The sequence below is a fragment of the Palaemon carinicauda genome, chromosome 19 (assembly GCF_036898095.1).
Source record: "Palaemon carinicauda isolate YSFRI2023 chromosome 19, ASM3689809v2, whole genome shotgun sequence".
Taxonomy (NCBI): domain Eukaryota; kingdom Metazoa; phylum Arthropoda; class Malacostraca; order Decapoda; family Palaemonidae; genus Palaemon; species Palaemon carinicauda.
Window position 1 is genome coordinate 2756290 of NC_090743.1, and position 12946 is coordinate 2769235.

The 12946-nt window shown below is 38.0% G+C and overlaps 1 protein-coding gene and 1 long non-coding RNA gene across 2 annotated transcripts in view; both read left to right on the plus strand.

Annotated features, from left to right (window-relative positions):
• Nucleotides 1–1366: 1366 nt before the first annotated feature.
• On the plus strand, nt 1367–6812 carry LOC137658882 (innexin inx2-like; the record flags this gene model as incomplete). The annotated part of the gene is made up of 1 exon (XM_068394006.1): nt 1367–6812. A coding segment is annotated over one exon (900 nt), but the record flags the coding sequence as incomplete, so codon positions are not given.
• Nucleotides 6813–11069: 4257 nt separating this feature from the next.
• Nucleotides 11070–12946, plus strand: part of LOC137658112 (uncharacterized) — a 34902-nt gene continuing 33025 nt past the window's right edge. The window contains exon 1 of the long non-coding RNA XR_011047250.1: nt 11070–11173. This is a non-coding gene — a long non-coding RNA (uncharacterized lncRNA). The remainder of the gene's footprint in view (nt 11174–12946) is intronic.

Genomic DNA, 12946 nt, shown 5'->3' on the forward strand with positions numbered 1-12946 from the left:
ATCTCCTGAGTTCAGTATATGATCATCAGGCTTGTTCAACTTAGAGCAGTTTCAACAATTTATCTTTTTTGACTTATATTCCTTGGTGGCGTAATTTCATGAACATTTCCCGCGCGCTTTATCATCAGTCTTGAACTTGCAATCTTTATCAAAATGTCCATACACCATGTAAAGATCTTGGGCATTCCTTTGGGTACGTAGATACACTCACCTTTTTATCTTATGCTTTACCTCAATTCAAGTTTTTTCTTCCTTCTTGTTGTCCAAGTTCTTACCTTTTACGTCACGTTGCAAAAGCAGGGTTTTCCCCCAGCTGCACACAGGCATTGAATGGCATCTTTGGCCCCTGTGCCAGGTCTTATGGTCCAAATTCATAAATAATAGCAACAATAACAATAATAAATTAGGTCTCAAAAGTCAATTTCCAAGGCCTGAATGATCAAAAGTCTTATAGCCCTAGGCTGGAATTGTCCGGCTGTTTGCACCACAAAATGACGGCCTAATATATAAATAGATATGCAAACACATTCAACCCTTCTCCTCCTCCCCCTCTACTAACTACAACACGGGAGTTTACCTCTGGGTATCCCCCTATTACCAGGGTATGACTACTCCCTCTCCCCCTTACCCGAGGGATGGGGAAATAACTAGTAGTTATACGTCTAGCAATGCTTCTGAGCTTGACTGGAAAGATATATATATTATATATATATATATATATATATATATATATATATATATATATATGTGTATATATATATATATATATATATATATATATATATATATATATATATATATATATATATATATAGTATAGCCAAACACGTGCTCTATGTAGGGGAGATAACGATAGATATATAGATACATAAATAATTATTCCAAGCACTGACTAATCTTCGGCAAGAGACCAAACTTCAGATGTGTGTCATTCTTTTCTATGGGTGAACTAAATAAAGAAAATACTTATATCTTTCCATTTAACTTTGACTGACAGTTTCTTGTGAATGATTGACATTGGCTCCCTTGATGGCTCATCATGATGTAGTGTAATAATCTCTGATAAAAAAACTCAAATCGTATCACAAACTGTATGTGGGAAGATTGCTCATATTAAAATCAATCACGGGTAATTGTCTAGTATCTTTTCCATTCTCTTAAATGTCATTTCATTGTGGCTGTGTCTTCATTTTTTTTAGATGTATTGTCACCCTTAGTAAAGACATATTTGACCATATTTCTATATTAAGGACTTGAAGAGTATTGATGTTTGGTTTTGCATAAGTGTTCGAAAAAGGAGCTCTCTCTTACATTAAAATAAGTTTACTATTTGTTGAATGACTGTATTTCTACATGACATACTAATATATCTCTTCATTTTCAGGTTGGTAAAAATGTTATATATCCAAACCTTGGTCAGTTCGTGGAGGGGCAGAGCTCTCGACGGGAGATATCCTACTATCAGTGGGTGACCTTCTTCCTGTTAATCGAAGCCCTTATCATCTACTTGCCGAGGCAGATCTGGCATCAGCTAACACACAGTCAGTGTCTGCCGTTTGACTTCACCAACCTCAGGCGCCGCGAGGACTGGGAGGACAAGAAAAACTTTTTGGTTTGGCACATGAAACAGACCAGGGGCAATCACGAGTACTGGCTGTGGCAATATTTGCTAACCGAACTGCTGGCCATCGCGTTACTGGCATCTTTCTTCATTCTCACCGACGTGTTCTTAGGAGGCGACTTCTACAATTATGGTCTCGATTGGTTTAACTTCATGCACAATGCAACCAACACTACCATCTCCCCAATGACTGCACGATTTCCACGTCTAACAGTTTGCAAGCTGCAGTATCACAGCCGAGGAGGCACCATCAACAGCTATTATCCCTTGTGCCTCCTTCCTATCAATTGTTTTAATGATAAAATTTTCTTGTTCCTCTACTTCTGGTACTGCATGTTGTTTGGGCTGTCTCTTCTGCGGGGTTTGTATATGATGGTGCTAGTTACGTGCAAGCCAGCACGTCGTATGCGCCTGAAGTTTAGCGCCAAATTGGTGCCCGAAGATACGTTGGACAGATTCATCAATGCACATAATCTCAGTGACTGGTTCGTGCTTTGCAACTTAGCACCTACGATGGACCCAGTACTCATTGCAGAGCTTGTCACCCAGCTTGTCTACGAGGTACAAGGTGGAGAAAGTTCAGACTCCAAACCGTCCCGCCTTGGTAAGCAAGAAAAATCGCTACAGTCTGTAAATTACATATGAGATTCAGCGCCGCGCACTTCCCCACACTCGCTCACACACTGCCTTCCCAATGGCCACCCAGTTTACGGAATGGGTGGACCCCAACAGAACCCGTATGGCCAGTATCATAATCGCTACCCACCCCAGCATGGGATCGGTAGTGTCTACTCCAACGGCCACTGTGAGGCGCTGTAAGTGTGGTTGGCTCCTGCCTGGCCTCTATGAGGTCTTCCATCCCTCAAGTAAGGGGCCACGGCAGCGCACAGGGCTCGGCCCAGCCCCCTTCGCCACCTGGACGCTTGGGGCTGCAGAACAGCACCACGCAGGGGAAGGCGCCGCGCGACTCTCATACCACCACACCACCACCTTGTTGGGGCCCGCTGCCCACCAAGCACCTGGTATACCCTTCCGGCCGAGACACTGTGGGGATGGTGGGCCGCGCGGCTCCACCATAGCATCAGGAATCAATCACAATGTCAGCAGCATAGAAGCAGCAGATCTCAAGAGCGTGGCCGAGCCCCGAGCTTTGCCATGGGACCTGCCACCACCACCACCACAATGCCAAGATAATTGTGGGGTTCCTCTGGTGATTGGAGGTGGCCACACATTCCAACACACCAGGACCCTTTGCAACACACCCACACTCTGCGTTTCCAACAGGGGGCCTGTCAGTAAAAGTATCAATAAAGTTATCATCATATTTGTTTTGTTACTGGCAAGAAAATTCTGGGATGCATCTGCAGAGGTCTTGGTCACTGTTGTAGCAGCCTCATCTCGAAATATCTCGACAGCTCTTGTTAAGTCGAATTTTCATATAGTGAATTTAATCTTTAAATGACTGTTTGTGTGTATTTTATATGCTCGTAGGTATATAATTTTTGCTTTATCTAAGCTGTGTAGCAGACTGGTGATATTACAAGAAAGTGTTTTCTGTATTATGGGAGTATGATCAGTATTTCAAGTATTCTTCAGTACAGTATTATTAAATGAACGGTCATACACTTCAAGAAATGTATAAGTTTTCCTATTAATTTTGCGTGTGGTCATAGTGCTTCTTGTTCAATAACTCAAAAACAGAAACACAGTGGAAATACATATATATATAAATATAAATATATATAAATATATGTTACTTTGTGGTTGTTGACATGCCACATTTAAGCTATAAAGGCAACAGCGTGTGTCTCTAAGCAGTCTCACACTTGGCGTACCCATGAAGCTGCTGTGGCCACCTCATCAATACCAACACCACCTCCCCTGGCCATATCGCCCCCAAGCCCACAACTGTAGTGAGAGAGATTGGAAGATACTACATTGCACACACACGGCTGCATCCACCTGACGTCTCATGGCAGCTGCTCCGATAGTTGTTCATTTATGGTTGTAGGTGTACTCTACAGTTCACGAACTGCAGTTTACGGTGTGAGGAATAAGGTGGATGACGTGGGTTCAATGAGCAGTTTGTGAGGCTTGGCTCATGGGTCACCCACACCACTGCGGGCTTCCTGCTTTCCAGGGGGGCTCTCTTAGTTTAGGATACCATGGGACACACCCTTAGCCATAATAGTGTGACAATTTTGCCATGTGCCTCGTAAGGCAGATTGGATATATTGTGAATGGACTTGTGCAATTATAGAATTAAACATAAGTTGACGTACCCACTGAGGTTCCGAAGTAGTGTTTTAGTCCCCACAACTTATTTCTAGGACATCGACATAATGGCCGTTCTCTCCTTGTTATAAATAAAGCCAAAAGGAGGCAGGGAGGGTGGGCTGGGACTGAGTGCGTTTTCAACGAGAAGAAAGAAGGTGAAAAGAGAATTGGGTTGTAACCCAAATCCTTTGGAATGTTTTGGCCCCAAACATGGGTGTCCTCGACCTGTCCATCTCTGCCTCCCATCTTAAAACAAACACCTTATCAGTCTAGGTTGTAGCAAAAATATTATGTTTCCTTGTCGGGCGGGGTGTCTGACGGGTTACTTAAGTGTTTAGACTTGTATAAAAGCTGGTTGTTTTCTCACATACTTATGGACTATAAAATGATCTTTTTCTATTGTTTTGTTGTAACGTGCATATTTTATATGTACCAAAATGTCTTTATTCCCGGCTAGGTGAAATTGAATTTTACTAGATCATATTTATGTTGTCTGTTCAATAAGATGTTTATATATCCTAAAATCAGAATGTTATTAGTTTTAGCTTCTTAATGGAACTGCGCATTACTTCTCTATTACCAAAGAAAGTTACAGTAGGGAGTTGCTTAATAAACACTTGCTTAGTTAACCTGTAGCTACTTGCAGTTTAGAGCTGTCAGTACCATACCTCTCTCTCTCTCTCTCTCTCTCTCTCTCTCTCTCTCTCTCTCTCTCTCTCTCTCTCTCTCTCTCTCTCTCTCTCTCTCTCCTTCTTCTTCTTCTTCTTCTTCTTCTTCTTCTTCTTCTTCTTCTTCTTCTTCTTCCAGTCTTTACTCTTCCTGATCTCTTTGCCTCAACACTTTCTTGTCTTTCCAAGTCTGTTCCTACATCTTCCAACTTTACCATCTTGATTACAATATCCTACCAGCGGGTGTCCTAAGACACCATCTGCTGGCTTCAGGATCAAGAGGCCCTCGACTTGCCCCCTTGTTGTGTATGTAGAATGGGACCTTTTGTATTCAAGCTGCCAAGAAGTGTGTCACAAGAACTTGGTGCCACTGTTGTTGATAGTTTTCATTACAAATTCAATGATCTTAGAGATAGTATATCAAATATATATATAAATATATAAATATATAAATACATATAAATATATCATCGTAAGTTGATCTTCATCATTTGTACCTAATCCTCCTGTCTGTCTGTTTGTCTATCTCTTCTCTCTCTCCCAAACCCTCTTCCTAGAATCTGTAGCGTGATGTTCCTGAAGCGTTCCTAACCTAACCTTGATTTTGCATCTCACTGTAGGTCACGCCCTCATCACCCCAGCCTGTAATCACTCCAGCCTGTAATCTATCTTTCCCCCTCCTCTAAATCATCCCATCACCCACCCATCCCCTCGTATTCCTTCCTTCTGATGATGATTTAAATCTTGCACCGTCATCAGTATTCCCCCCGAGATGCAGCCCCCTATCCTCAGTCATCAGCGCATATTCTAGGACTAAGGTGGCACCATGTTCTTATGGCCTTAATTAACAGATCTCACTGTCAACCCTGCTGGGGGGGTCAGATGCATGAGCCTATATAGTCAGTCTTGCTAGGATATCAGATTGCTTAGATTCTCAGTCTTCGAGACGACGATAAAACACTACTAGATTCTCAGTCTGTCGCCTCTTGACCGCGACAACCTTTTGGTGAGGTGATAATATTCTCATGGCATTTTAATGCTCTCCCGTTTCATGATGCGTTAGAAGTCTCTTTAATATGTTGTTGTTCTTCATTGGAAGAAACGTTCACTTGTTACTGGTTAAACTTTGGAAGGCCCATAGGGTGGTAATATAGAATCAACCTCATTGCCTCACGTGTGCGCGTAACTTTTCCCTTTTTGAAGTATCAATGCCATTTTCTTATATGTAAAACACAATTTTTGATGTTCAAATTGATAGTGAAAAGACTTGAAAGATGAACTCTGATCAGTTATAATCCTTAAAAAAGTATATATTTAAGAGACTAAGGCCTATTTGTGGTCATGTTATGGTGTGAACATGAGCTATCTAAGCCTTTGCGAATATTGACCCCATTTTGAATTCAGCGAGACTGTTGGTGCTTTGTATCATAACCTGATAGTTTTAAGATTTCTTATTGATGCCCACAAGGCAAAGAAATCCTTATCCCCTGTCGTGACTCTGTTTTCCCAGCACCAGAAAGCTATGTACTTCGTATGAGTTGGTATGATCGCTTGACACATAGAACAGTGACATCACTACACACAGACTAAAGAAGACGGAAACCACTTCTGAAATAGGGAGGGGTCCAAAAATTAAAAAAGAATTAAATAGTCAGAAAGATTTTTCAAAAGCAAGATTGACCATAAGGTGAAAAAAGCACAAGATGGGGGTTGACAGTGACGATATTGAAGACGATTAAAGATGATGATAATTAACGCAGTCATTTGTTCGTGATTTAATCCAGTATGGAATTTAGATAAAAGTTGAATATTCAGGGTTATATCTCTCAGTATGAGAAGTGTAAAAAAAAATAAAACTGGACTAAAAAAATGCATTTATGACGAGAATAAAATCACTTGGGGTTGTTTCCACTGACGTTGCATCTGACTGGCCTGCGCACCTCAGCTGACCTGAGCAAGGAAGGCGCTGATTGGTCAGCTGATGTCCTGGCCAGTACTTTCAAAAAAACCACATCACCTATACTAACACAGCCACTTGCGATTTTTGAAATGGCAGACAAACTAACATACAAAAAAAAAATAAATAAATTGTTCTCCAAGTATGAACTGTTAGACCTTGTATTGACTTGTTATAACTTTTGTGATTCACCTATTAGAAGATACTGTTTACAACTGCTTCGGTATAATCCTGTTTTATAGGTCCAGTAGACAGAGACGTTTTTATATATACGTGCAGTATATATATACATATATATACACTTATATACACTCGTAAAAAAAACTTCAGGTGACCCTTACTTGTAAACATTAGAGTCAGGGATGTTATGACTGGCCCAATCTGGAAGAGAACTCTAGTTGTCTGAGAGTAGACATTGGTAGGAAGGCCATTTGGGGCTTTTTCAGGGTGTCGAAACATTGGGCAGCGCTTGGCTGTTACTCGCGGGACACAGTAGGGTCCCCGGGGGGACGCGTCCCGCCATTTCCATTTGGGGCTTTTTCAGGGTGTCGAAACATTGGGCAGCGCTTGGCTGTTACTCGCGGGACACAGTAGGGTCCCCGGGGGGACGCGTCCCGCCATCTCCATTCCGAATGGAGCTAGGATACGCTACAGCGTAAAGTCTGTTAGTGACGACCATTGCCTAGAAGTGTGTATAACAAAGAAAACACTTTTAACTATTTAACGAAAAAAAAAATAATATTTTTGGAGTGTGTGTTCATAGATTGTATTGGCAAAAGTTTTATTATAAATGTTAAGCAGTTTTTTGTGCTTTTTTGACTCATAGACGTAAGTACCCAAAATTTCAGACTTTTCATCCAAAGCTACACTTTTTCATGACGTGTTCATATAAGATTATTTTTTGAAGTGTATGTGCATGATGAAATAGCTTTCGCAAGGTGTATTTAATTTCCCGTCTCTTCTTTTGTCTCTTTCAACTAGATTATCTATACTTTTCTTTGCTTGATCTTAAGAATGAAAAAAATATATATATATAACTTAATTAGGACTACTTCTATTTAGCATAAGACATTTCCAGGGGGAAAATACATTTTAAAAACTTAATTTTTCAGATGACCCAATTGGATTTTTTGGAAACGGGCTGGCAACAGTCTCGTTTTTATATAACAAATTAGGTGCTATTTTGCATATGGAAGAAAAATAAGATAGAATAAAACAAAAGCCAATTATGTTCTTGACCTTTAGCCCCTGTATTTTTGGCACCATCTTATGCGTCTCTGTCTATTGCACCGGAAATTACCCCCCAATTATAGTCAGTTATTAAGAGGAAGAAGCACCGAGCTGTAACTCCGCATTTCTAGAGGCAATAAGGACATATAGTTAATATACTGTAAAGTTCTCGTGTTGCAAATTTATTAAATAAAACTGAGAAACTGCAGATGTTTGTTTCAATCCACTCCTTTTCTGTGTTACTTGTGGAAGTGTTCTCACGGGAAGCTTCAAGATTTCTCTTACAGTGTTGGAGATTGTTGACACTGGCGGCCATGTTGTCACCAACTAGCCAACGGTTTTATATAGTTCCTTTTATACAAGACTTGCGCACTTATGACAAAGTGTGTCTAACCACAACTGAAGTCTTGAAGCCTCCTCTTACAGTAATGGAGATTGTTGTCACTGGCGGCCATGTTGTCACCAACTAGCCAACGGTTTTATATAGTTCCTTTTATACAAGACTTGCGCACTTATGACAAAGTGTGTCTAACCACAACTGAAGTCTTGAAGCCTCCTCTTACAGTATTGGAGATTGTTGTCACTGGCGGCCATGTTGTCACCAACTAGCCAACGGTTTTATATAGTTCCTTTTATACAAGACTTGCGCACTTATGACAAAGTGTGTCTAACCACAACTGAAGTCTTGAAGAGGCGCCTCCTCTTACAGTATTGGAGATTGTTGTCACTGGCGGCCATGTTGTCACCAACTAGCCAAAGTTTTTTTTATAGATCCTTTTTTACAAGACTCGTGCACTTATGACAAAGTGTGTCTAATCACAACGAAGTCTTGAAGCCTCTTCTTACAGTGTTGGAGATTGTTGACACTGGCGGCCATGTTGTCACCAACTAGCCAAAGTTTTTATATAGATCCTTTTTTTACAGGACCTATGCACTTTTGACAAATTGTGTCTAATCACAACGAAGTCTTGAAGCCTCCTATTATTGTGTACAGAAGCCTAAAGCCTGTTTGTTGAAGTAAGTGTTGTATTATTATTTTTTATTTATTATTATTATTATTATTATTATTATTATGCCTTTTTTTTAATTAATGCATAAGGCCCTAAGGAAAACCTTCATTTCAGTAGAGGAAATCCAATCACTTGCAGCCATGTCCTCGGCAAATGTTTTTTTTTAATATTTCTTTTTATCATCATCGTCATTATTATTATTATTATTATTAGTATTATTATTATTATTATTATTATTATTAGTATTATTATTATTATTATTAGTGGTAGTAGTAGTGTTATTGTCATTATTATTATTGTTATTATCATTATTATTAATATTATTAATAGTATGATTTATTATCATTATTATTATTATTATTATTATTATTATTATTATTATTTCTAGCTAAGCTACAACCCTAGCTGGAAGAGCAGGATGCTATAAGTGTTCCATTATGGTAAATAGCCCAATGAGGAGAGAAAAGGAACTAGAAAGAATAATGTGTCTGAGTATACTCTCAAGCAAGAGAAACCTCTAAGCCAAGACAGTGGAAGACCATGGTCCAGAGACTCTAGTACTACCTAAGACTTTTGAAATTTCCTACTCCCAGAGGAGCTGCTTACAAAGGTAAAAATAGAGATTTACTAAGATAATCTTTCAGATTGTCTCAGAGAAAAATATATAAATCTTTAGAATCATTGAGAGAATACAGATTGTTTTTCATTGCAAATACAAACAACTGTAATTCCTTTTACAAATCAATTGGTAAGTTAAGTTGTTAGCATGTTGTTTTATCTCGAAATTATGTAATATTTCAAAGTAATTAGAATTACTTATCCTTTTAAGAGAATTATATTATTGCCTATATAACAATAGGGTACATTAAGGAGATTAGCTTATAGGTATGAACCCTATGTACCTGCGTAGCCTACATACAGCAATTGCAGATATGAATTATCATTAGTAGTAGTAGTAGCAGTAGTAGTAGTAGCTGTATTAGTAGCAGTGGTAGTAGTAGTATCATTATTATAAAAGCAGGATGCTATAAGCCCAAGGGCTTCAACAGAGAAAAATAGTGCAGTTGGGAAAGAAAACAAGGAAATAAACTAGCTACAAGAGAAATAATGGCCAATTAAGATTTAAATATTCTAAGAACAGGAAGAATATTGAAATAAATTTTTCATATACAAAATATGATATAAAAAAAATAGAGAAAGAGAAATAAGATAGAATAGTGTACCGGAGACTTTACCAAGACAGTGGAAGACCATTATACAGAGGCTATGGCACTACCCAAGACTAGAGAAAATTGTTTGATTTTAAAGAGTCCTTCTCTTAGAAGAACTGCTTGCATTTTAAAGAGTCCTTCTCTTAGAAGAGCTGCTTGCATTTTAAAGAGTCCTTCTCTTAGAAGAACTGCTTGCATTTTAAAGAGTCCTTCTCTTAGAATAACTGCTTGCATTTTAAAAGAGTTCTCTTAGAAGAACTGCTTGCAATATCTAAAGAGTCTCTTCTACACTAACCAAGAGGTAAGTAGCCCCTGAACAATTACAAGTGCAGTAGTTAATCCCTTGAGAGTAGAATTGTAATGTCAAGTGTTGCCAGATGTATAAGGACAGAGGAGAATGTGGAAAGAATAGTCTAGACTATTTGGTGTATGTGTAGGTAATGAAATAAAAGAACCGTAACCAGAGAGAAGGATCCCATGAGGATTATAAAAGCATATTGCCCCACGGAGGCCACTAGCACATAGGAGCTTGCATTAAGGCCACAAAAGGGCTTAAGGATGCATATCTGTAGACTTTTTACATATTTAAAGGCTTAAAGGAGAGATTGGTATGGATTAATTTCAGAAAAAAAAATAGTGTTGCAATACTATTACTCTGATATCGTGTAGTTTCCGATAAAAACATTTGTTAACGAAAATAGGATTTGTTCTCATTTTCTATCAAATTTTTTATGGGAGCCTAAACTCGTTTTCAAGCCACTGAAGTAAGCCATACTCTCTCTCTCTCTCTCTCTCTCTCTCTCTCTCTCTCTCTCTCTCTCTCTCTCTCTCTCTCTCTCTCTCTCTCTCACGTGTTATTCTGTTATTCTATAACTTAAAGAGATAAAAAAATGTTCTCCATCTGGTTTCCATGCAACCCTATACCTTCAGTATTAAACCAAATACTTTTTTCAGTAGTTTGATATTATTCAAAATTCTTGATATGGGCAAAGTAGTAGAATAAGTTCCTCACAGTGTAGACTTCTGATGGGCGAAGAGCGTTTCTACGTCCTACAAGAAGAAGCAGCAGTGTTCACTTCATGTGTGACCATCGACCACCACGCTTCATGTCGCTGCTTGCTCCGTCGTTCCATGTTGAGTTTTATTTCAGTGAATTGGTTATTACAATATTTCTCTACGGTGTTAACTGTGTTGAGAAGGTAAGGTAATCTTTATAGTTCATGTAGTAGACACCTCATGTGTTATGGAGGTATGTTTATCCAATTTTCCGTTTCCTTAAGAAATAATTTAGCCTTGCCTAAATATGTGGCTGTCATGAATGTTTTACTGGTGGAGACTATGCCAGCTGTAGTCCTTAGTTAATTAAGGATTCGGGGTCTGTCTATCAATATCAAATATGTGTAAATGTTCAATCAAAGTTATTTCTATTATATGTTAGGTAAGAATTGCAAGAAGAAAGTTTTAATATACTTGCAGTAATTCTTATAATACAAAAATCCACTGAAGAAAATATAAGCTATATGAATAGCATGATTAGAAATTTAGAATGGGAGATTGATAAAGCGAAAATAGAGTATTTTAAAAGGAAGTAAAGTAATCCAATACTGGCTATACTTACACTAGCTAGTAGATGGTATAGTTACCAAATGTTGATAAAAATATCGGCTATTTTTCTATTTCTTATATGATATTAAAACCATATTAAAACGACTTTATGTTAATTTATTAAATGAAATGTCAATAGGCAGATGTAAGGGCTTGCAGATGTAAGAAAAATGTAAGAAAAAAATACAAATATAAACTATATCCACACCCCCATCTAAATGCGTAACCAGCAACAACAGCCAATCATCGACGATGTTAGTGACGTCATAACTACGTAATAGAAACGTCATAGAATTCCGTTTTCTATGGTTTCTGAACCATTGCAGAAAATGACATATTTGTTAAGAAATGACTTAGTTTTAATAGTGGTATTGTTAATGTCTGACACACGTCCTTGTACAGAGTCCTGTGGTAGGAACCTGAGGATACTTAGCCGTCTGATGTGCGTAAGTATATAGTCGTTTTACAATATTTTATTATTGTTATTTATTAACCAGCCAAATGAATCAAGAATGTTGTTTTCTGTGGTAATGTTTTTCTTTCATTGTGAATAAGAGTTTTATACATGGATCTAAGCTTAGTACATAATAAGAATGGGTTATTTTCTCATTGTTAAAGGGGTTTGTTCGTTTATAAATGCCTTGCCTTATTATTATTATTATTATTATTATTATTATTATTATTATTATTATTATTATTATTACTTGCTAAGCTACAAACATTAATTGGAAAAGCAGATTGCTATAAGCCCAGGGGCTCCAACAGGGAAAATAGCTCAGTGAGGAAAGGAAACAAAAAAAAAAACATTTTAAGAAGAGCAACAAGATCAAAATAAACATTTCCTATATAAAGTATAAAAACTTTAACAAAACAAGAGGAAGAGAAATAAGATAGAATAGTGTGCCAGAGTGTACCCTCAAGCAAGAGAACTCTAACCCAAGACAGTGGAAGACCATGGTACAGAGGCTATGGCACTACCCTAAGACTAGAGAACAATGGTTTGATTTTGGAGTGTCCTACTCATAGAAGAGCTGCTTACCGTAGCTAAAGAGTCTCTTATGCAAAACACGGGCTCTTGCGTAAGTTAAGTGGTATGTTCCCACATTAGCTTTTGTTTTACTAATTCAGGAATATTGTTCCCTGATTCAATATACCCCACATGAAATTAAACCGTATTGGAATAATAGCTCACTTTAATTTTGTTTTATTTTGCTCAAGTTTCCTGAAGTTTATTCAATTTTATGTATATTTTAATGTGTTCCTAGAGAAATTTTTAATTATAATTTTTATAAAAATTTTCTTGCTTTTCTCATTCAAGAATTGTGCAAATTTATTCGCAGGCTTTCCCCGAGAGGCCATGGGAAGTA